This window comes from Anabas testudineus, chromosome 8 (genome assembly GCF_900324465.2).
Source record: "Anabas testudineus chromosome 8, fAnaTes1.2, whole genome shotgun sequence".
Lineage (NCBI taxonomy): Eukaryota > Metazoa > Chordata > Actinopteri > Anabantiformes > Anabantidae > Anabas > Anabas testudineus.
Genome location: NC_046617.1, coordinates 15138478 through 15162692, shown reverse-complemented (window position 1 = coordinate 15162692; position 24215 = coordinate 15138478). Strand labels below are relative to the sequence as shown.

The 24215-nt window shown below is 39.0% G+C and overlaps 3 protein-coding genes across 3 annotated transcripts; 1 reads left to right on the top strand and 2 right to left on the bottom strand.

The window, feature by feature from the left end:
* Positions 1-2625: 2625 nt before the first annotated feature.
* LOC113169556 (jupiter microtubule associated homolog 1) lies at positions 2626-11704 on the bottom strand. Its single transcript, XM_026371107.1, has 5 exons — positions 11020-11704; positions 8486-8628; positions 5471-5619; positions 4855-4885; positions 2626-3217 (listed from the first exon to the last, which is right to left on the bottom strand). The coding sequence occupies exons 1-5, from the start codon at positions 11073-11075 to the stop codon at positions 3072-3074; spliced, it is 525 nt and encodes a 174-aa protein (XP_026226892.1). The 5' UTR covers positions 11076-11704; the 3' UTR covers positions 2626-3071.
* A 351-nt stretch (positions 11705-12055) lies between these two features.
* sumo2b (small ubiquitin like modifier 2b) lies at positions 12056-16830 on the bottom strand. Its single transcript, XM_026371230.1, has 4 exons — positions 16729-16830; positions 15573-15704; positions 13894-13965; positions 12056-12735 (listed from the first exon to the last, which is right to left on the bottom strand). Exons 1-4 carry the CDS (start codon positions 16747-16749, stop codon positions 12673-12675), a joined length of 288 nt encoding a protein of 95 aa, XP_026227015.1. The 5' UTR covers positions 16750-16830; the 3' UTR covers positions 12056-12672.
* A 706-nt stretch (positions 16831-17536) lies between these two features.
* Positions 17537-24185, top strand: nup85 (nucleoporin 85). The gene is made up of 19 exons (XM_026369920.2): positions 17537-17705; positions 18193-18283; positions 18371-18527; positions 18677-18747; positions 18829-18872; positions 19225-19294; positions 19403-19524; positions 19685-19819; positions 20127-20249; positions 20577-20708; positions 21178-21284; positions 21402-21485; positions 21607-21672; positions 21875-22026; positions 22148-22265; positions 22774-22874; positions 23181-23332; positions 23618-23719; positions 23979-24185. Exons 1-19 carry the CDS (start codon positions 17673-17675, stop codon positions 24075-24077), a joined length of 1959 nt encoding a protein of 652 aa, XP_026225705.1. The 5' UTR covers positions 17537-17672; the 3' UTR covers positions 24078-24185.
* Positions 24186-24215: the final 30 nt, after the last annotated feature.

Genomic DNA, 24215 nt, shown 5'->3' with positions numbered 1-24215 from the left:
TTTAGTTGTCAGTGTCCTAGGAGAATGGTAAACTCAACATCAATAACATGAATCAATCCAGTCTTTGGAGATTCATTTAAAAAACACAGCCACCCCCTTTGCTCTCTCGCTCGATCCCCCTGGGACAGAATAAAAAAGCTCCCCATCCATCCCACAGCTCCTTCCTCCATCCATCCCCTTCCTCTGGTCTCATCCAGTTAAGGAGGTACAATGTGAGCTGGAGCAGACGGTGCAACGGGGGCTTTTACGCTCTCTTTGTCACTACGGAAACAGCTCTGTCCATTTGCCAACAAGTGCTTCCTGTTTAGGGCTTCTGGTGGGTGGGAGGCGTTACATTTTTGAGACTGCAATATAATCAGGAGGCTCTGTCTCTGGTCACAGAAAGGACAGGAAGACAAAACAGAATGGAAGATTGAATCTATTTTTTTTTCCTTAATACAAAACATCTTAAACAGCACAGCACATCTCACCATTTTGTTTTCTGCACAGGCTGCCTCAACTAGCTGCTGAGTCAGTGCAGTATGACTGAATGGGGATATTGATTGACTGATTGTTTGCTCAAGTCTCTCAGGGATGACTCATCTCATTTCCACACAATTTATTTCCACGCACTCATATCCTTTTCCTCATCGTGGATCTCTCGGGACTCACATGTCCTCATCTGGAGTGAACGCGGTATAATGGCCCTGTCAATACATTGAAGTTGCAAATGAGCAGGGATGCTTAAAAATTCATCACACACAAGGGTGAAATAAGTTGGCATATGGCCGTGGGGGAGGAAAATGGTAATCTCTTGTCTCTCTAGAAAGATTCATAGGATTATTGAGTGATAGACAAAAGAGTTTCTAATGTGGTTTTAGTTATTAGCTGTTGACTGGGACTAAAGGACTGAAAAACTACAGCAGCCAAGCAAGCTGTGTAACAAACATGTGGAAATACAAATACCGAATATTCATTCGTTTTGTATGTGTTGGCATATTTCAAATGAAGTAAAAGTACTAACTACTCAGCAAAAGAGTGTCTCTAAAGTATATCATTCATTCATATCTACTACAATAATATTACAGATGTATTAAGCAGCATTTCCTTTATAACCATGCCTTGCATTATATATCTTGACTATATGTTCATATGTAAAGTATGCATACCTGTATTTTCACTGTACTCTTCATTGTTCTTAAGTATGTACAGGAGTAAAAGGTTCTGGTCGTATAAATAAATGGCACAGGACTTTTCCCTGCGGGTACAGCACTTACACAAAGCAGGACTTCATTGACTGCACTCCAGCATCCTGGCATTTCTCCAGGGCAGGAAGTTCTTTTCCTGATCCTGAGTAACCTCTGCATGCCTTTCACGGCAGATGAGAGCTGAAACACACCGCTGTGCCACAGCACTCTTCAGGTCCACTCAGGGTTTGGCTCTAAAGGAGACTGAGTCATAGGAGGCAGAAAGAGAAGCCACTATAACTAGTCTGACAGAAATGTTGTGGGAGGGAGGCTGAAATCTGCAGTTTACACAAAGTATTTTGAAGATCCTTATGCTGCCCTTTCCTTTTATTTCTATTTTGTTGTTTTCTAACAGCTTAAATAAATGAAGATCAGACTTATCAGACTTATTAGCTTTGTAGAAATCATCCCACAGAGATAATCTGCCTTAAAGACCCTTTCAGCTTCACAGTAAGAGGCTTAAAAAGACTAATCAAGTAAAAAATACAACCATTCACATTAAAGTAATGAAGTAGATTAGATGTCTATATAAATATATATTATTATACATTTATAATAAGAAAATGTATAAAGATTATGTTAACATGTCACATTACAGTAAAGAAAGTAAACTCCAAATCTGATTTGTAAAAAATGATCTAATTAAATCCAATCTAATTAAAGCCATAATTCAGTTTGTGTCATTTCTGCAAATCCTCCAAAATAAATGATGAAAGGAAGCTACCCTTTAAACAATAGATAAGTATGCTGACTAAAAGAGAAGCAATACTGAGACCAGTATAGTAAAGTTAAATAAACAGGTGCTGGTGAAGAAACTGTTCTGCATTACCTTCATGTGTTTCTAATAGTGCTTTAAGAAGTGCTGCAGCATTTCCTAATAAGGCAATCTGTAAGAGCGTTATCAAAGGTAATGTCTTGTAAGGGATATTACCTCTCGCATGAATCACATTTCACCTTTTGAACCTAACTTTAGTTAAAAAAATAAACTTACAGATGGAATACAATGCAGTGCTATCCTAAATCAGAAGCATTGTAAAGAGAGCCAAATACCTAGTGCATGATGTAATGAAAAGATAGTGGAGGTTCTCCTTTGACAGAATTGGCTGCAGCTTCCGTGATTACTTTGGCTGGGAAGATTTCCAGTCATAGAGCCTGTCTCTGCTCTCAGCAGCCGCAGTCTTCAGACTCCATCTCACTGTTCATAAATAATGTTCTTGTTTTGAGCCATTTATGCTGATGAAAACTGAAAAGCAGAACCTTTGCTGTATTTTCATACTTTGTGCTTTGCTGCATCTACATCAGTTCACATCTGGACTGCAATATTCACTTTAACATATACAAATGACCACACTGATATTACACAGCTATTACTATATAAAAAAAGAAAAGCAATTAGCCGTAGCAAATTCATATCAATCTTTATTGTATTTAGAAATCCACGCATCAAATCTTTTTTTTAGTATTTTTTCCTTTACCATTTACAATAGGGAAGAATGAGAGACAAGCTAAACGTCATGCCTTTCCCAGCAGGCGCGATGCACTACAGGATGGGCTGAAATGAAGAGGGGCGGGGGGCAGAGATACATAAAGTGCTTTTATCAACAGTTTTTTTTCTTTTAATAGAAAAAAGGATCAAACAAAAGGTTTGAAGGTGGAGAGGATAAGGGTGGGGGTCCGTGGATGTGACAGCATGAGTGCACGTGAAGTAGGTGAGGGGGAAGATGGTGATGTGTTGATTGAGAGGAAAAGAGTGGTGGGGTATTTATCTTCAAAAAATAAAAAAGCGTTTAAATGAAAAACAAAGGAAACAAACAAACAAACAAACAAAAAAACCCCAAAGTGGTCTCAACCCAGGATGAGGCTGGACTTGCCACCAGGTGGGTTTCTTCGACCACCTGCGCTGGCGTTGGCACCTCCCGAAGGGGTAGAGGGCTGTGGTGTCTCCTGCTGCTCTTGCTCCTCGTGCTCCGCTTCCATGTCATCAGGGAAATCTATGGGTGCAACAGAAACACAACATGGTGATTCAGAGTGGTTTAACATCTACTTGATGACTGTGCTGTCTGGTAAAACAGACTGATAACTAGGTATAATCCAATTATAGTAGGTGGTGATAACATATTCCACAGAGGCAGAAATCATTACAGCAGAGATCACTACAGAAAGGCTGAAGTTGTGGGAAAAATCTTCATCATCAACTGTGTAACAGCTGGATATAATGTAATGTGTCTTCTAATTTTTTGACTGATTATTTTACAACATAGGCCATAAATAAACCTCTAAACTTCACTCTGCCTTTTGGAAAAACTTGGGAATATGAGCAGCACACAGCATCAGCAAACACATACTTTTTAAACTTCCATCTGCAATTTATTAATTATCACAATGGAGTTCAGTGCACTTAAATATGATTTAAAAGTAGCTCAAACCACACCAGATGATAAATTCCACTACAGAGCCAAAAGCTGACATGGCACTTACTTCAGCTCCGCTAACCTAGGCTAGCTACATTTTAGCAGGAGTGGTTAAGATTGGCCCTGTGACTATTTATACTACTACACTATAATGCTAACATGTTAGTTTATGATTATATTTTATATTATTATTTAATTAACAGGAAACAGTTAGGGGTAAAACTAATCTAATGTGCATCTTTTAAATTATACATTTTGTGATAAAACTGCAGTGCTTTCACTTTATGGACTTAAAATTCTTGCTAAATATGTAGTTACTGTGTTTGACCTAGCAGGCAGGTCTACAGTACTTACATGAGGTTAGCTGTTCTATATAACAATCAGTGCTGAAGTATAGGGCTCTCATTGTCCATTAGTGCCCGAGTTGCTGTTGAGTTTGCACATGGAGATCTTTTAATGTTACAATGAGGGTCAGCACCTTACTTTTTCCAAAGATTTTTAATTTTTTTTTTTTATGTAGAAAGGACACATAACTTAACCAAATATTCACTGTTGGCAACCAGAGGATGCTGAGACAGTGCTGTGAGAACTGCATTAATTATATTTGTAAACTGGTGCCAAAGAGGACTACAGAGCTTGGTGAATGTGGATTCAGGAGTTCACATACAGTATTTAAACTCTACATGAGCAAAACAGCACTATTTAGTCCAAACTGTCCACCATGGCATCCAAGAATTGAGAAGAGAAACACTATGTACAGTGTGTTAATAAATTATCTTAAATGCTTACATTTGTTTTGAACAACATAAAAAACACTAATACACATACGGCATGTAATACACTGCATGCACATTCAAAAGCATGAGTTGTGGTTTCTAGATGCTCATAGAAATGTGTGGTCAAACCCTCCATTATCCAATCACTCTTTTACAAACATGCACCTGGAGGTTAATAAAAACCTTTTCATACTAAGCCTGCCATCAAAGAACAGCTGCTGACTACAGTCCATCATGCATCATGACAGCAGCAAACCACATCAAAGGCATTATAAAATGTTGAGAGGAAGAGCATGTGTTAAAAAAAAAAAAGAATAAAAAGAATGCTGTAGAGCTCTTCACTGAATGATCCGAGTCATGCACTGCTGTTTAGACTTTGTGAGAGTGATACAGAAACTTTAAATCATTTTTATAAACAGCTGAAAAGTTCACAGCACTTACCATCATTTCCCGGTTCTTGGCCATTCTCGACCTACAATGAAAACATGACACAAAAACATCATATCCTCACTGAACCAAAGTGACCTTTTCACCTGTATATACAAACGATTTCCTGTATTCCTTTATCTCAATCATATCACGTCTGCTTTGACCAATATCAGAAAACCAAAAGGTGAAATAATGTACACTGTAATGTCTATATCAGAGCAACATCCAGAAGGTAACAACTCAGCTAAAAGTTTTGCTATATTATATATTTCTAGAAGAAAAGCCATGTTGTTGTTTAGCTGTTCTATTGTGGCTATCCTATTTCAATGTGGCGTCATTATTTAAATTGCTGAATTAGAAAATTCTACACATATCAGGCAGCGAGGACTGGCTCATCCCCCCACTAAAAATTAATCCTCCACAGGCATTACAAATATCAGTGGAGAATATCTGTTAAACAACATCCTGGGTCAGTTTCAAATACATGGATAAAATACAACCACCCTCACTGAATTCTCCACTGAACTGTTTAGAATGATACTTAATCTACGACAATGTGCTTTCCAGCTCCAACCTAAGCTGTGGCTTTGTTTTGGAAACAGCGTTTGTCAGATTAAATGAGAGGTACCTCTCGTCTCTGGTTCCACACCAGGGCTGCTCCAGAGTTGTGGATGGTGGTCAGCTCCGGCTGAGGGTTCTTGGGGAAGAGAATAGGCTGCTGGCACCGTCTCAGCGGGGCTGAGGGCTCCCCGCACAGGGTCCCTGTGGGTGCCCCAGCTAGGAAGAAAAGACAGACAAAAAGAGCAACAAGCTTTTTAAAAACTAAAACTGTAAAACCTTAGTTTTCATTATTATTATGGTTATTATTATATTTCATTTATTGTCAATCGATTATAGTGAAGCTAGACAGGAAATACAAGAGACCAATGACAAAACATGAGTCAGGCTTCAAAGCAGCAGAGTCATACCATGTGGACATTAATCCAATTAGCCACAAAGCCACTGTAGACCCCAGTGTTTCTAACCCCTGCTCACCATGAGATTCATCTTCTCAGAATTCAAAAACATGAGTTTTATGGGGGAATTGCACTGAACTAACATAAAACAAAAAAAAAAAAATCACTGAGAACCGACAGGAAACATAACCAAATCCGCTCGCTCGTCTACACAGACCCAGAAACACAGTGGAACACTTCCAGACAGACAACCTGAATGCCAAAACTCACATAACCCTGTAACGCCTGCATTCTGCTTTAGCAGAAAGAGCATTAAACCCAGTGTTTGGCCCACTGTGGGGAAGCAGGCTGTGCTAACCAAAGCCACATAAGGTAACAGCTCAGCTCTAGCCCAGAGGGCCTGGGAGGAGACAGACTGTCTTTGTCATAAGAGGGACAACGACTGCAGAAGAAGCATAGGAGTGGCCATTGTTGTTAATAGAGTTAAGAGAGTACCGTTGAGAGCCTCTATCACTCAACAAGAGCTTCCTTCATTCATTGTTTCCAAGTCTGATCAATTCATTGACAGTGAACATAAAATGGCAAATGGAAGAGGATTAAACTGGATTGATGGGTTAGACAGGCACCAATGCATTATGTTATCGTCACTACAGCACATAGCTGCATGATATCACTGAGCTTACGAGCTTGGAGACAGGAACAGCAATCATCCTACTACTGGTAGTTTTGGCTCCCTCTCTGATTACAGAGTCCTCATGTGGCCAGAGGCTGAGGGCACTTAAACAAACCAACTGCTCTGGTCATCTTAAAACCCCCAAAATCCTGACCTACTGCCTGCCAAAGATGATCAATAACAATAATGCTTACGTGTTACCAGACATAACAACAGCACATTTCTGTAGTTTAATTGTTTTTGAATATCCTTATTTAAAAATTGCTCTGTGAACAATTCAAATTACAAATGGTCGGTTTATTCAAGCATGCATTTCCTCTTACTACTGGTGAGTCATGAAGATAGTTGTAGGTTTATTCACTCAGGAGATCAGTTTTCTTCATGTGAATTATATTTAACTGATCAAAAAGCTGGATTATGACACTAAAAAGCAACATATTGTTCCCAAAACAACTTCCTGGTTACTCTGGGCCAATAGAAATGATACAAAATAAAAACTGTTAACAGTGAATTTGTGGATTATCAAGAGTAAATAAAGCACTGGAGTTTGATATTTGAATTCTGAATGACTACATTATATAAGAAAAGATGTGCTAACAAGTCTGCCTTCTTTTTGTCCAGACAGTAATAATAAAAACAGCTGTGGAGGCTGTCCTGTAGCCGAGTTGTCAAAGATGCACATTCGGTGAAAGCATAGTCTGAATCTAAGGTGGGTGCATATGACTTTACAATGTGGGAAACATGATTAGGTTCTGCAAGACAGTATTCAAAAGTATACAGCACTCACTGTATTCAGAATAAAGTGCACATTGATACACGTCTTGACCATATAAAAAGGACTTACACAGAACACCATGCCAAAGTAAACAAACCTGGTCATACACAGGGCGAAAACACCAAACAATGCCTATAAAGCCTGTTAAACTAATAATCCTTGCTCACTGAGGCAGAAACAAATATCCATATCCTCATCCAGTTGTATCCGCTAAAGTGAGGCAAATATAAGAAGGCTCGCCTGAACTTGACCCAGAGAAACAATGCAAGCAGGAAGGGTTTTACTGTCAGCTGCTGTTGGCTGTAGAGGTCAGAGTAATCATTAGGAATGAAAAAAAGAGAATTGCATGAAATTTGAAAATTTGATAAACCGTGTAAATGTTTTTTTCGTAAAGTGGACAGTGTGAAAACATGTGATTCCTGGCTTGTGAGAAACCTCACAGCCGTGAACTGAAAATGAACCCAGCTAACCAGTCTAGAGTCTGAATTTAATTCTTGATGTAAAATCAAATCTTTGAGCTTTAATAAAACACAGACTGACTGGGTGACAATGTCCATCATTTACTACAAACAATAAAGATAAGGAACACTAATAGGTGAATTTTATTTACCTAGAGCTTTATCTGGATTATTATAACATAATAGCAGGGGCAATAATGTCAAGACTGCATTCATTTTTAATTAAAGCCTCTGTGGCCGTATGTTAGCTGTGACCTTGACTACCCGAAGGCTCATACCGCTGCTGCTGCATTTGTCTGCCTTTCTTTGTGTACTCAAAAATAAAAATTCCCTCCTATGTACACAAGGCCACACATTTCACCAATTAACACATTTTTAAGTGACATATTTCTTTCCACTGAGGGCCGAGCCTCATCCCTGTTTATCAAAGCCTAGCTTCAAATTACCCTTATCCTAGAACTCTGGGGATTTTGGCTATTACACTTGTGGGATGTTCTTTTTGACAACCTAAATGGAAACATACTAAATAACACTCCAGTTTGCATCTTTTCCTAGCTTAGGATAGAATAATTCATTCCATGGTGTTTTTTGCTTGCCTAAGCCCTCTACTTTAGCAAGACCGAACTAGCTCTTACGCGAGTGTTTATACAAACTCTCAGTTGCAAACCCTGCTAATGCTACCTTGTAAAACACAACCCTATTGTTTTCATTCCCTTAACTCTGATAGTACCGCATGGAAAAAAGAACTAAGCAGGGTGAGAGTGATATTAGACTGGGTTACTGGGTGGATTGTTCCTCCGATGAGCATGGGGGTCTTCGGGTTCTGCAAAGATACTGGAGGCCATCTTGTTCTTGCGCTGAGGAGTTGTGTCTTCATCTGTACCTAAGGAGAAGCTGGAGTCTCCGCCTGGCGGTCGTAGTACCCTGGTGATCAACAAATAAAAGATTAGAATGACAGTTGACATGCCCACCATGCTTCCATCCCCCTCCTCCCTTTAGGTCAAACTAATAACACATGGTCTTCATGTCACACGCCAGTGATCAGCTGCACAGAGCTAAAAAAAAAAATCAATAGTAAAATAAAACATGAGGATGCCTCTAGCTATATACAGCCTTCTCCCTACTCCACCCTAACCCTTTCATAGATATGCCACACACAAAAACATAGACAGGCTACGAGCAAGGTCTCCCCACTTTAAGCCCTGACACAGTCCATGTCCTGCAGCTGACTCCAGTTGCATATAACCACAGAGTTAGCTGGCTAGCTGCTGCCTCTCCTCGGCAGAGATTCCTTTGCAGTGACACACCGGGGGCTGGTGTCAGTTGCTGCGACCATTGTTATTTAATCATTAAATGAGTAAGTCAGATTCAATGGGCTTTTTAAGTCAATATTACACAATAGAGGTGTGAAGTCTGAGGTCTACAGTTAAATTAGGTCACGTAATACTCACCCTATATTGTTCTGGAACAATATAGAGAGACTGCATGCAGACTGGTGCATGGTAAACAATGCCCACTTTCCAACGACATTCCTTCTACCACATGTTGAACAAAAGGAACACGATAATGAGTAGGGAAACCCTCTTTCCCTTGCTGTGCTGAAGGACAGTTGGGCTGGACGACAGAAACTGATGTGTTTGCAGAGCCCCTGCTGAACCCCTCCCTTTTTTCCAGCAAACTCTCCTCTCCTCAGAGTCCCTGAAGCCACCAGCTGACACACTGAGCAGCTGTCCAAGGGACAGGCGGGCAGATGGAGTCCAAAAATCAACTCGGACCTCAATGCAGAGCTATAAGGAAAGCAACTACAGAAGGAAAATCCACACAGTATGGCCCGCACCGGTGTGCATTTACTCAATCAATTCTTGTATCCACACTAGTGTCTGTCACATTTGGCTGTGACAGTAATGCTTAAACCAGACTTCACCTCCCGGCCAGAGAGGATGAGCTCATGCTTTCCACACAGATTGCAATGGGGGGAAAGCCTTTTGCTGCCTGGTAGCAGACCCCACCCTAAAATGAAACTGCAAAAAATTTCAATGAAATGGCATTAATGTAAAATAGCTATAGGGCAGCTTCGGGCAAGTCACATACGGCTGAAATCCACAGCTAGAGATGGCATGTCTGATAAGGCAGGGTAGCAGGCTTTTGATGGCCTACTAAGATTTTAACCTAATTCTGTTCAAGTTGCTGGTGTACGGATCCCTCTGGTCAGCCAGCAGCAGAAATGACCAACAACCTCATAAAAGGGGGTTTAATGAGCACAAGCAAAAGAGCTAAGGAAAGATTTACAGGCTTAGCTAGCTCAAAACCCCCACCCAAGCCCCCCCCTGCATGATCCGAAAGCAGCATGGCACTTCAAAACGCCTGATGACTGACCGATATTTTTAATGCTCAGTCAGCAAAGGCTGACAGTACTGGTATTTCCTTTAAAAAAAAATAAACAAAAAAAAAAAAGCAGGTTTGCACGGCCCATTTATGAGACCCCCAGAATTTAAAGGGATTTTCTTTGGCACTGTTTTTACTGCAAATGGGGAAGAATGCACCCAGACGAGACGCATCACAAACTGGACAGCTACGACTGCATGGTCCTCTTAAGGTGTTTCCCACAAATATAAAGATTTTAAAACCTACTGCGGTATCAGGTGTAACGCTTGACAGTATAACATATTGGGGGGGGAAAAAACAAATTGAAATGATCTGGGTTTCTCTAAACCTCAACCAACAATGAATCAAATCTCAGATGATGACATAGGCAGACCCAAGTCTAGTCTAGGATCCTTCCTGTAATAAATCACATGTTTGGACTATGTCTCATTAGGGTTAGCTGATCCCTACAGTTATGCTGTTTAAATAAACAGCAAATCCACTGTTACTAGAAATCACCACAGGAGATGAGCTGTGACTTCAACTAGAAAAAAAAAGTTATGTGTAACCAGCCAGTTGAGAGTTAACCCTAAAGCTTTGTTAGTTTCTTTCTTTCTTTTTTTGGAGATGATCCATGAGGGTGTTGGGTTTCTCTCTCTCTCTCTCTCTTCTCTCAAACTCACCTAATTATTCTACAAAGCCCAGACAGTCTAACCTCACCAACTTGGTGAAGCTAAAGGCCACGGAGCCACCCAATAAGATTAACTTGATTAGCGAGACTATGTGACAGTTCAGCTCAATCCAGAAAGATCCCTCGCCAGTCATCAGAGGGCTCATGTTAAGGTAGCAGGCTGCCTTTAAAGCAAAAGCAGAAGGCGTTTGTTAGCTCGGAGCCTTTGCCCACATCCCACTTCTTTTGTTCCTCCATGAAACGTTTTCTGCTCCATTTACCTGGAACTGTTTTTAGCGCCGGGATCCATTCCTTGAAAGGTGGTGGTCGTCGTCATCTCTATGGAGTATGTCGACGTCTTGGCAGTAACGAAGAGTCGGTGGAAAAACTTATTTTAAAAGAAAAACCCTCCGCCTTCAACCCCCACGGAGATGCGTCTGGATGCAGACTCCACCCGACACTGAGCAGCAGAACGCTGGTTCTGCGGTGCCAGCCCCACGAAACCCAGCCCATCCGCGTCGGACCCGCTCTGATTGGACAGCACGCCACAGAACTCTCCTCTCATTGGACAGTGCGCCACAGAACTCCTCTCTCATTGGTCAGAACCTGACGGATAGGCGCCCTTGTTGGTAGCAGGTCTCAGCCTCATCAGTCCATTTCCCTCAGGGCTTTTTTCTGCTGGCTAATCCATCATCATCGATTATGACAATGTGCAAACGCTGAGATGTAAAGCCGAAGTAAAACACGGGTCAACTTTGATCTCTAGCTGGTGAAGATTTGGGGAATAGCCATGCAGCCTCCAGACATGTTTGCAGATGTGTAAAAACACTAATAATAAATTGTGTATGCATTATCCACAACAAAGTTCAATTACTTGGCCATACTGTTCAAATAACAACTACCAAGAAGATTTCAGAATCTATAAATACCACATATTTTTCAATCCAAACATTTAACTACAGGTCACAAGATGTGTCCTATATTTCAGTGCAGATTCTCCATCATCAAGTTCCATTTAGCTGCAAGTGGACTTTAAGGTTACTGAACTAATATGCAATTCAAATGCAGTTTGTGCATTGTTACAAATCATGCTTGTTGATACACGTCTTAAAGTTTTTGGGTAGCCACCCTCCTCCTTCAACAGATAGCTTAAAAAGCACTCTCCTAGAGTCAATCTGACCTACAAGTGCAGAATAAAGTAGAAAATGCTAAAGTGTAATCTGCAATTGAGTTCCTGTTATAGTTTTAGTAATTTTATATTGGTTCTATTCAAAAGAGGGCCTAACAATTACAGTAACAAGACAAAAATAGTGAAAGTCTGAAAAAAGACAATAGTTTTATTTTAACAGACATTATAATAGACAAGACAGGTGTTTAACATCTGTTGAGGCTTCCCCAAAATCTGAAGCTAGTCAAAACATTTGTCTACACATCCACTACTTTATAAAATGTATAAAATCAATTTTTTTCTGAAGATAGCAGAAATCAAATGACAGTCCAGCTCCATTCCCACACGGGATTTACCGTTCACTATGTGACACCCAGTCCCAAAATAGTAAATTTTAAGAACAAACCCGACCAGGCCTAGTGAAGTCAGTTTTATTAATTCTCACCCTATCACCAGTACTGTCTGCAACCTTAGACTAAACCTTTCAAGTGGAGAATGGAAGTCCTTAACAGTTACACAACACAGCATGAACAAACAAAACCTCAACTCAGGATGATCTGGATGTGGTTTATGTACCAATTAGAAAGGCGTGACAGGGGCGATAGTGAAAATACTATACAGCAGTTATGCATAGCAGAGAAATAACAACTTCTTCTGCATTAAATTCTGTTGAGGCAATGGAACAAGTTGCAAAGAAGCAGCCGATGTGTATCACAGGTCAGGAAGGTTGGTTGTGTTCAGGAGGAAATTGGAAACACGTGGCACATTAAATCAGGCCGCCTGTCTGTTGTTGAAACACATCAATTGTGTCTTCATCTTCCATTTCCAACTGTTAAAGAGAAAACAAGTTATTTAAACATGATGACTAATATCATTGCTTTTGCTGCTATTCACACAATAGCTTTGTTGTATGCTCTATGTGCTATGATCTGCATCTATGTTCTAAGGTAATTATCTTTTTTCAGTTGGCGAGATGTGACAGTTTACTCTTTAACTACTATTTATATAAATGTTTATAAAACTCAAGTTTGTCTTAAGCAAAGGCAAAATATCCCTCTGGGATTAATAAAGTTTTTTTTTATCTTAAACTTGAAAACAAAACTGCAGCAATGGTTGGAACAGACAGAACTTGCATGTTATTGCAATGCTTGCATGTTAACTTAGCAGGTGTACTGGCATCCTTCTACAAAGTCATATGCTAACAATCATATTCACAAACTTCAGTCCATTTTCAAACTCGTGATACAGACCCTAGTCTGCCTAAATTTAAGTACAATCCACTTCTAACAAACATCTAGAAGATCTTTGTAGAATAAGCAGAAACTCACATATTTTCACAGCTTCTTTCTTTTATTCTATGGGATAATCTCTGCATACTTTTTAGCAAGTTCCTATACTACATGGTACATTTACATTTAGTTATTTGGCAGATGCTTTTATCCAAAGCGACTTGCAAGTGAGGTACAAAGCAAGAACAATATCTAAGCCAAAGAAGAAAGTCCTTTAAGAAGAGCTGCTTCAGTTACATGAGGTATAAGTGCAAGATTTCTTTTTTTTTAAGTGCTGGGAAAGATTCAAGTGCAGAGAAAGGTTTGAAAGTTCTGTTTTCAACAAGGTCTTGAAAATTGAGAGTGAGGCAGCTGAGCATGCAGAGGTGGGTAGGTTGTTCCACCATTGTGGAACCATGACGTCTTATAGCTGCATTCATCAATACACTGAACACATTTTGACTTGTACACATACTATAATTACCTGATTTCCAACACAGATTTAACATTTTCCAGAGGGAAAGAATAAAAAAACAGAACCAAGAGCATTAAATAACTACTTCCCATCAAAGAGACTAGAAAATAACATAAGAAATATGAATACCTGACTGGTGTGTGCAATGACACATGTGGAAGTGCATATATTTAAGGGAAACAACTTGGTGCCCTGTAAATACACTGTACATTTAATAAGGAAAACTCACTGCTTCAAGACTTACCTGTGCTGGTGTGTCTGTCTCGTTTATTGGCTGTCCATCAAATCTGAACCTGATTTGCCTCATCGACAGTCCCTGGAGAGACAAACACAAAACGTTTCTGTTAAATCAAGCCAAAACCCTTATATGTCTACTGAAACACCAAATATTCTAATCCCTTCCCGTAAACTGTTACAGGAATAGTATGAACCAGGTGACTTTTATTAATACTTCCAATATTTACCAGCCTAAGAGAAGGAATGAGTTTCTTCTCACATAATTAGATCATATGTTCAAGAAAAATAATTTCCTCAAAAAGATTCAAAGGGGTAAGCACTACTATTACTAATACAACTAGTAGGTACAAAGTATTCAATGTTCACAAAAAGAACAATAAAATAAATCTTTTGGTAATATAAAGAAGAGGTGGTAAAAGCATGTTTTGCATTTTATTAGGTATTTTCTCTTTAATTTTCAGCATAAATATGTCAAAGAGTTTTCACTCTCTGACATACTCTGTTGAACGTAAGAATTGTTTTTGTAATTATGCAATTATGTCTGCAATCAAGACTACAGGATACATTTAAAGTACTGAACTGGCAGTCATCCAATGTTAACTCACAAGCAGAAGGCAGCATTCCTTCATGTCATTATAGCAACCTTCCTGGCAAAGGACAACTTCAGAAATTATTTAGCTCATTATTTAGCACATAACTGAAAAGATTAGATATCCTTTGTGAGTTGATGAATCACAGATGGAGATAACTTTTCAGCTACTGAGGGACTATTTGCATTGATTCTGTAGTGCCAACTGATTTAGAGCAGAGATGTAAAGCAGAGTTGGATCACAGCCAAAAACTCTTTCTGGGGGAAAAAAGACTGAAAAACATGTTTATGATAAATGACCTTTAATGAGCATCGTCTGGCTTTTATTTTAGGTTTAACCTTTTACAGTACTACAGTGTCTTTAAATGTATTATATTTGTTGTGTCTGTTGAAAACAACTACAATATTATGAAGTTAAACCTTTATACTATACTGTAACATTACTGGCATGAAAATATCTTCAGTAACTAAAGTATAAACACACACACACAACACATGATAGCACTTAATGCCCTTTGCGTTAACACATTTTGCTAACAAGTGTTGCTTTTAATTGCGAAAACATAACTATTTGTTTGCATTATTAAGAATGCTGCACCAGTCACTAAGTGCATGTGTGATAAGTGTAAAAAAGCTGAAAACAATCTCTTTCATAATGACCTTTTTTGTCTTTAAACATGGCCATACTTCAAAGCTGTTGCTCTGAACCATTAGGTAATTTCAATAATTATTTCCATGTGATGTAAATGAAGCATAAGATAGGACCACAGCTCGTGTAAGTCTTGCTTCACACTTAGAGGGAAACTACTAGAGTAAATGTTGTGCTAATTATTACACGTTGATACAGCTTTGTAATGACAGACTCGTTTACATGTCATAGCAGGTGCTCCAATACCTCTGTATTGTGCATCCTGTGCATACAGGACTGAAAAGGAAAACTATTCCTTTTCAGGAATAGACAATTCAACTGTTTAACTCTATTTGCACTGCAAAGGTACACTCCCTGAACTAGTTTAGGAGCCCCTGGTTTAGGAAATTAACCAGTAACATCCTGAATTTCAAATCAGTGTTTGTTGCTGATATTGAACCATCCCCACCTGTCTCTCGCAGTAGGCCTTCATGAGTTTGATGAGCGGTGTGTGTCTTTTGATCTTGAACTGCACCACAGACCCATCCTGACCTGCTACCTTAAGGTTTATGTGTTCGTTGTTTTCTGTCTTGACTGCTTCCTGAGAGAAAGAAGAGAAAAACACATTCAATGCCTTCAAAGAGCCATAGCGGAAATACTCTTTATTAATTATTAAAGATAATGATGACAAAAATCATCTACAAGCTCTACTTTTGACTTAACATGCCAATTAAACATACCAAGCTGGTTACATTTTTACAAAGGCAAAAAGCTGCATGTTTCTACAAACATTTAACATTACTTTAAATTTTCAGGTTGTGCAATTTTATTCCATTTGTTTTGATTGTTACAAATAATAATCAACAGTATTTTTTATAGACTAAATGATTTGTTCATTATTTTACTAAAGAATAAGTATGGCAGTATGATTATATATTAGTATATAATTATAGCGGCTTGAATCAGATATATGGCTCTAATAGGCTTTCAACTTGTTGCTGAAAATGTTATTGAAATATACAAGATTTAAATTAGGAATTAGTTTTGTTTGGTAAAAACAGGCACTGCCATATGTTTTATTCATAACAAACGCATTAGCAGAAAACATATTTTAGAGTCAAGGTTAAAGTCTTTTCTGGGTCACAATTTCTCTTTATTTAAACTCAAAGTCCGCAAAATCAAACGTAGACACAGCCTAATATGTGCACATAGATGATCAAGATAAAAAAGACAAGTCTGCAGAGTCAGTGACTTGTACAGGTATGCCCCTGCAGAGTGGATAAACTTTTCTCCACTTGCACAAATAAACACACACAAGCCATTAACAACCTAAGTCATTAACACGCACAAACACACACATTGGTTTATTGAGCATGCATTGAGGATAACACCAGCTGGTGGTTGGCTGTTTGCGGCCAAGCAGAAGCGAGCTGCGCGCCTGACGATGCGCGTTCACAAACCTTCCGGTCTATCAAAGTAGGTATAGACAGTAGTTCAAATTTAGCGTTCAACTTTAAGTATATCAAACAGTACACGTGGAAATGTCTGGTTTTTTTACTACGAGCCTACATGCCACCTGATCGGTAAAATAAAGGGATATTGGGATATACTGTGGTGACACTCACCTTAGGTTTTTCATCAGCCATGGTCACTCTTTTGGCGCTTCTCTGTGCTGCCACACAAAGAATTCGAGTACGCGCACGTACTCGTACCCGTTTAAATTATTCTAACCAAACGTGCGCGGCCTCGTGCCATTGCGCGTCCACTGCACCGGCCAGTGATTGGCCACATGAAGTCACGAGGGCGAAAGATCAGTCTGGGCATGGGCGGGAGAGACCAAGAGCGCGTTAAAGTGGTACACAGCAACACATGCACGCGCACAGCGATGTTTTGCCTTTTGTTGTCAGGTTTAGAGGGATATTTATCCCATAATATGCTCTTGATCACTCCGAAGACCTCACATTACTGGTGGATGGTCCAATCCTTATCACCATATTATACATAAAACATACTGGGACTGCAGTATGTGGACTTTTTGGTTTCATTTTTTAACCATGTATTTCCCAGCGGCCATCTTGTTTTCTGCATGAAGAAGATGATGCACAAACACTATGTTAAAATAACACTCATAAATAAGTGTGTATTTGCATTACAGATTACAGATTCCAATGAACACGTATGACACATTTATTTGTGTATAAAAGAAAAAAAACAATTCTCAAATTTTGATATTCATAACTTCCCTCTTATATGTAAATCTGTCATCTCATGACTTTAAACTTATTATTTATCTGTGCTGACATATGTATAAGTTGCGTATTTTTACTTATCTGTCTGTATATGTATATAAATATTTAATATCGATTTGTAAACACAGACGGAGAAAAACAGGCAGGAGAGAAGCAGCCTTTACTGTCTTATGACGTCATCACACATGCGCCGTGAGGACTTTCGACTGAATGACTGAGGCGCGTAAGCCGCACGGCACCTGTAGTTCATATAGTTCAAGAGTTTCCAGCTGAATACTTTTTCATTTTCATATTTTATTGTTTTGACAACGTTGTCTCTGATGGCGGAGGTAGACGTTGAACCGGCCGTCACCGTAAGTAGCAGCGGGACTTTAATATTCTCTCTTTACTGCTACTGTATAGCATTGCTAATAAGCTAACTGCATACCGACAACCTATCAACTAATCTAAGTTAATTCAACACAGGAAGTCTCAGAACGTGTGTCAAAAACTGTCAGAAGAAATGTGGTAAAGTTGTAAATATTGTAACGTTCACGCAAAAAGTTTTTGTATATTAGTTTCAATATGTTAGAAGTAATGTTGAAATATCACTACACAATTCTGTAAATACTTTGTAAACATGTTATGAATACCTGTATTATTTTTATATTTACTTCTCTTTCTTGCACCTTAACTGTTTCTGTGAGCGAATTTATAATATAAAAAACAAAACAATGTTTGTTATAATTTCTGAAATTCAAATTGTGTTTGTCAGGATAAAGAGAGCTCTCATGTTCAAACCCACAACAATCTCAGTGGATCTTTTTTGTATTGACGCTATTTATATCTATTTAAATGCAGAACATCCCTAAAATCAATGCTGGGAAGCATTTAGGATTTGCTTGGGGTCCTGGTGATATACTTGTGTATGAGACCCTTTACAAATCATCAGGTATGTGTAAATATTCTACAACCCCTTTTTTACCTTCTCATTTGCCTTGTCACACTCTCACCTACTTTTTTTTTTCTTGTCTTTCAGGTGCTAAAGGACCAGTCTGCCCCTTCATCCACGAGGTCAGGAAAGATGAGGACATATATTCCCCTATTTTACGCAAACTCTTCAATGAGTCGCATCACATCTTTGTTGGCCTGCAGACAATTAGGGAGGACCTCCCCAGCAAGAACAGAAAATCCCAGTAAGGCAATGTGACCTCTGATGTCCTTTGCTTGCTACTGCATTGCTTTTCAGTGGCATGATCACAAAAGTCAGATGAAACACTAACGTAAATGCTTAAGAAATGAGAAATTATCACTTGTCATGATTTGTATCTGTTTTGGGCCTTAGGTTTGTCAGCATCAGTAAAAACTACAGATCTGTGATACGAGCCTGTATGGAAGAACTACAGCAAGTTGCAGGTCAAAATTTTGAAACATAATTCAGACATTTTAGTCTTAATTGCAAGGATCATCAAAGTGACATTTTTGTTTTCTATGCAGTTTCTACAAGAGATGCAGACGTGGCCACACGGCATGGAAATCAGGTATGTACTAGTGCTGTTTTACAGTGGTTTTGAGAGCTTACCTTAGCTCAGTGCAGTGTGACCTAAAATACATGCAAATGGACAAATCAAATTAAGAAAACAACTTCACCAAGTTGATAATGCAGGTACAGAATTGAGAAACAACAAGGGAAAACACAAGCAAATACAGAAACACCTTTAGTTTAGATTCTGAGTAGAGGTAGGCTGTTCAGTAAAATAACTTACAGTAGTAGTAACAGTTATTGTCTTTTATATAGTTAAATTAAACTAACACATTTAATTATCAAAGTGCTAATGGAGAATAATACAGTGACACCATCCTAACCTCAGTCTGTGTTTTTTTTTGTGACAGGTGTCCATTCTGTTGGCTACAGAGTTGATCTGGAATCTGTGTGAAGTGCTATTCATTGATGCTGCTCCTGGTTAGGGTTTGATTATGCTTTTTCTTTTATTTTAGGGATACATTTATACTTTTACTTTGATATTATGAAACAAACATAGCAACTGTGTGTGTGTGTATGTGTCCTCAGCGGGTTCCCTGTTGCTTCACCTTCTGGACTGGGTGAGATTACACAAAGCTGATGTGGATGAAAAGGCAAGAGAGGTGCTGCAAAGTGAAAGCCCTGCTGAGCACAATGACTACTGGGATGTGGTAGGTGCAGCTTATCCACACATTGATGAATAAAATCTTTTAAAATTGTGCTACTGTATATGCACAACTAGTTCTTAATTTTAGTGATTGGTGCATGTTATTTTTCTTAAACCTCAGTGTGAAATATTAGTTACACATGTTTTGTTTCTGGTCTGTGCAGGTGGTGAGTTACGTGCTACAGGGCAGATTGGAAGAAGCCAGACAGATGCTGGTGAAGCAGGCCACCCTACAGCCTGCTGCCAGAAACATGTACAAGCTAATGGACACTCTGCTTAGCAAGATGCCCTTCTACAATGTAAGATAATGTTTAATTAGTTTATCTTATTGTTGTTTATCTTAACAGATTTAGCAAGATGATATTTGATTAAATTTTACACTCCTGATAGCAACATGGAAAGATGCACTATAAATTTTACTTGGCTAAATGGTGATGACAGGTACACCTTATAGTGTCAGCAGAATGACAAAATGAAACTTGTAGTATGTTATCATGTTGATGAATAGACAAGTGGTTATATTTGTAAAACTTTGAATATCATGTCAAATTAATCTAGAGTTTTTACCTCTGAATTTTCCTATAATAAACCATAACAAACCATCAGCCTAGTGGTACCCAGACACCAACTGAATTTGAAGTGAAGTGGCGGCACTGGCACGATGAGGTGGACCGCTGCCTGCAGGACAACTCTTTTGCCAGCAACCGACACCTCGAGCTCATCTGCAAGGTTAGCGCCTCTTTGCCCTAAACAACTGTTGCCTATATCTTTAGTAATTTGCAGTAGTGACCTCATGGCAATTTTATTAATTCATAATGAAAAAGAAAAACTGTGAACCCTGGATATTTTCTGAAAAGTAATATGTAAGCTATTCTAGCATATGCTAAGGGAGGTACTATTGCTCTTGTTCAAGGTGCTGCTGCTGTGTAGAACAATGCTCCCTAAACATATTATTGTGCATTTATTTCTATGTGTGATTTTAGAGTTTTAAACTCATACATTGTTAATCCACCCTCCTTTAACCTCTTTCCATCTGTTTTTTTAATTTAATCTTAGATTCTAGTTGGGGATGAAGACACTTTGCTGGAGCACAAAGACCTGCTGAGCACCTGGTATCACTTCCTGGTGACTCGACTGCTTTTCTGCCACCCCACAGTCAAACCTACTGAATTACATTACTATGCACAGGTACACTACACTCTGCAGCCTCAACACTAACAATCACTGTTGGGACTTTCTTGTTATTTACCTTTTGTGCATGTATGTGTGTTTGTGTGCCTATCATTGTGAGTACAAGCATGAATGGTTAACCTTTGGAGTGAGGACATTTTTATGAAGTAAGGACATTTTAGCTAGTCCTTACAATGAGAAGTGAAGAGCAATTTAGGTGTAAAGACTAGGTTTTAGGATTAGGGTAAGAATTTAGAAGGTCAGAATTAGGTTTAATTTTAACCTTTTTAGGTTTAGGTCAAAGTTTAGGATGAGGCAGTTAGTTGTGATGGTTAGAGTAGGACAGTTGATAAATACAATTTTTATCCAGAGTAGATTAACTTGGACTACGCTGCTGTAATGGGCTAGGGAATGCATTATGTCAATAAGTGTCCTAACAATGACTACCATATAAAAATGTGTGCCTGTGTGTGTGCACACTCTGCAGTCATGTATGACCATGTTCCTGGATGCAAGGAGTGTGCCAGAGCCTCTGGACAGCATCTTACTGGCTGCCTTTGAGTTTGACATCCATCAGGTTATCAAGGACTGCAGGTACCACAGATTATTACATATCCACAGCACATTACATACCTGTTTATCCCCACAGTCTTAAAATGTTAATCCTTTCTAGATATTATTTCCTAATTTATCCACCATGTGATCTTCTAGCATTGCACTCAACAACTGGTGGTTTGTGGCCCATTTGACAGATCTCTTAGATCACTGCAAACTCCTCCAGTCTCACAATCTACAGTAGGTGTTTGGCTGTGTTTGTACTTGAATATTCCTTAATCCAGAGGGACCAAGATTTTACAGATTATTCTGCTGACATTTACTTAATTTTTACACATCTTTCTGGTGTATTTGTTTCCAGCTTTGGCTCTAACCTGAGAGAGTTCCTCTTGTTAGAATATGCCTCTGGCCTCTTCACTCATCACAGGTATGGCTTCCTAAAAGGTTCATCATCATAACTCTATAGTTTATCAAAAATTCTATTAAATAGTACTCACACAAACCGTGGCTTTCAGAGCTGAAAATGATTATTGTTTTCGTTGTTAACTATTTTGGCTGCTTCTGCCTCGTTTATATACCAACATAACATCTCCTCTGGTATTGTATTAACGTTGTGTGTTTGTGTTAAGCCTGTGGCAGTTGGCCGTGGACTACTTTGACCACTGCCCAGAGTTTGGCCGTGTCTACCTGGAGCTGCAGATTGAGCGTGTTCCTTTAGATACCGAGCACAAAGCTCTCAAGGTGCTCAGGATCTGTGAGCAGAGGCAGATGTCAGAGCAAGGTAGTATTTCTCTTCCTTTCTCCTCCTCTATCAACCTATGTTGCAGAGATACAAACCTAACAGTCACTAGTCCTTCCAATGAAAAGAAACTTACATTTTAAAATTTCTTCCTCTTATCCAGTGCGGAGTATTTGTAAGATCATGGCCATGCGGGCTCTGAGGAACAACAGATTGGGTTCTGCTCTCTCTTGGAGCATCAGGGCTAAAGATGCTGCCTTTGCTACCCTCATTTCAGAAAGGTTAGTTTTATTAACAGAGCATTCATTGTTCAAGAAGTGTCTCTACTGTGAATAGTTGTGCTGGGACCTTGAGTAGAAAAACCTTTAGTTATCTTTTGATATTTTTTCCTTCTTTCCCATGAATGCATTTCCACCATTTTCACTTTATCCTTTAAAACCAAACAAGGACACACCAGTATCCTTCTTAAATTTAGAATTAAGATGAATCTTGTATGAAAACAATTATTAATTGGATCACATCTAAATAAAAAAACAGCTCCTCCTTCTTCTGGATCTTACATGTCTGACAACTCAGGCCAATATTAGACTTCTGTCCTAGACTCTAGAGAGGCATTTTGCACTGCAGGGGAAAGACGATGAATTACATGTGGTTAATTCAAAACAAATGAAGCTCTGTAGAGTCTATTTGGAATCTCGGATAAACTACAGCTTATCCTTTGTCTAAGTGAAAGCACTGTGTTACGGGTTTGGTTCTTTCCAAGTGGTTTTAAAAGTATTTGTGTGTTAGGTTCCTACAGGATTACTGCGCCAGAGGGACATTCTCTGACCTTGATTTAATAGACAACTTGGGTCCCGCAATGCTGCTGAGCGACAGGCTCACTTTCCTTGGTATGTATCTCTCTCTCTCTCTTACACACACACACACAAAAACACAATTCAGCATTAGCTTACTATCTCTGTATCACTGTAGCGCGCTCACAGGTTCAGTTCACACATCAAGTGAGGGAACATTTTATCAGGGCAGAGGGACATGAACACAAAGCTAAACAGTAAATATAACTGTAGTTAACACAATATGGTAAAATTGCACTTTACTCCATGATTTAAATCTTTAGCTCTGTTAACATCTTTAGCTCTGTTAACATCGGCTGTGAGTGTTGCAGTCTGAAAATTCTGCCCTGTTTTAATTGCTAGGAAAGTACCGTGAGTTCCACAAGTTGTATGGTGAGAAGCGCTTCAGGGAGGCAGCAAAGCTGCTCCTCTCCCTCATGACGGCCAAGATCGCCCCCCGGAGCTTCTGGATGACTCTGCTGACCGATGCCCTGCCGCTGCTGGAGCAAAAAGAGGTCAGTTTGGAAATAACTGTACTGTGAGTTTGGAAGATTGTTGACCTAATAATCATAAGAAGTTGGTGCCTAAATGTTGACATTTTTATTGATATTAGCATTTTCTAATTACATTTTGTGCTTTGTTTTAGAGATATCAATGTACCAACTATTATTCAATTTTATTAGGATACAGACCATCAGTAATAAAAATAAATAAAAATACAGCAACTAATAGTAAAAGAGAAACTGCATTGCTCTGTGGACTGTTTTTATATAAAAAGAGTCTGTTTGTTGGATTTGTAGGTGATCTTCTCAGCAGACCAAACCCATGAGCTGATGTTCTGTTTAGAGGAGCTCACCTCCTCCCTGAACAACACACGTCCTAGCACAGATAGGCCCATGCAGGTATGGATCTCCTCACAAAGCCTTTACACTGCACAAATGATGTTACAATGATTACAATAAGAGTTTCCACTTAACATTTGGTTAATTTTGACAGAACTACTATTATTAAGCATAATGGAGGTTAACACTGGGAAATTGTTCACTCCCAGTTTACTCAAACGCTGGTCCTGTAACGTGAACCTCCTACTTGGTCCACCTCATCATACCAAGATTTCCTCCATTGTTAATGACATAATCCTATCCAACTCTATTTTTTCAGGAGGAAGACATAGAGCTGACTAAAGTGGAACTCCTCAGACTTGCCCTGGCCAGGAATCTTGCCATGGCTATAGTCAAAGAGGGAACAGTGGAATCATGAATGGTTACAATAAAAAGAAGCTCTTCTTTTGCATTTTTGTACTGTATATATAATCCAAGTTATCAAACTGTGCTCTTTGATAATAAAACTCATTTTTTGAAACCTAAATTGTAGTAATCCTGATCTCAGAATATCAGA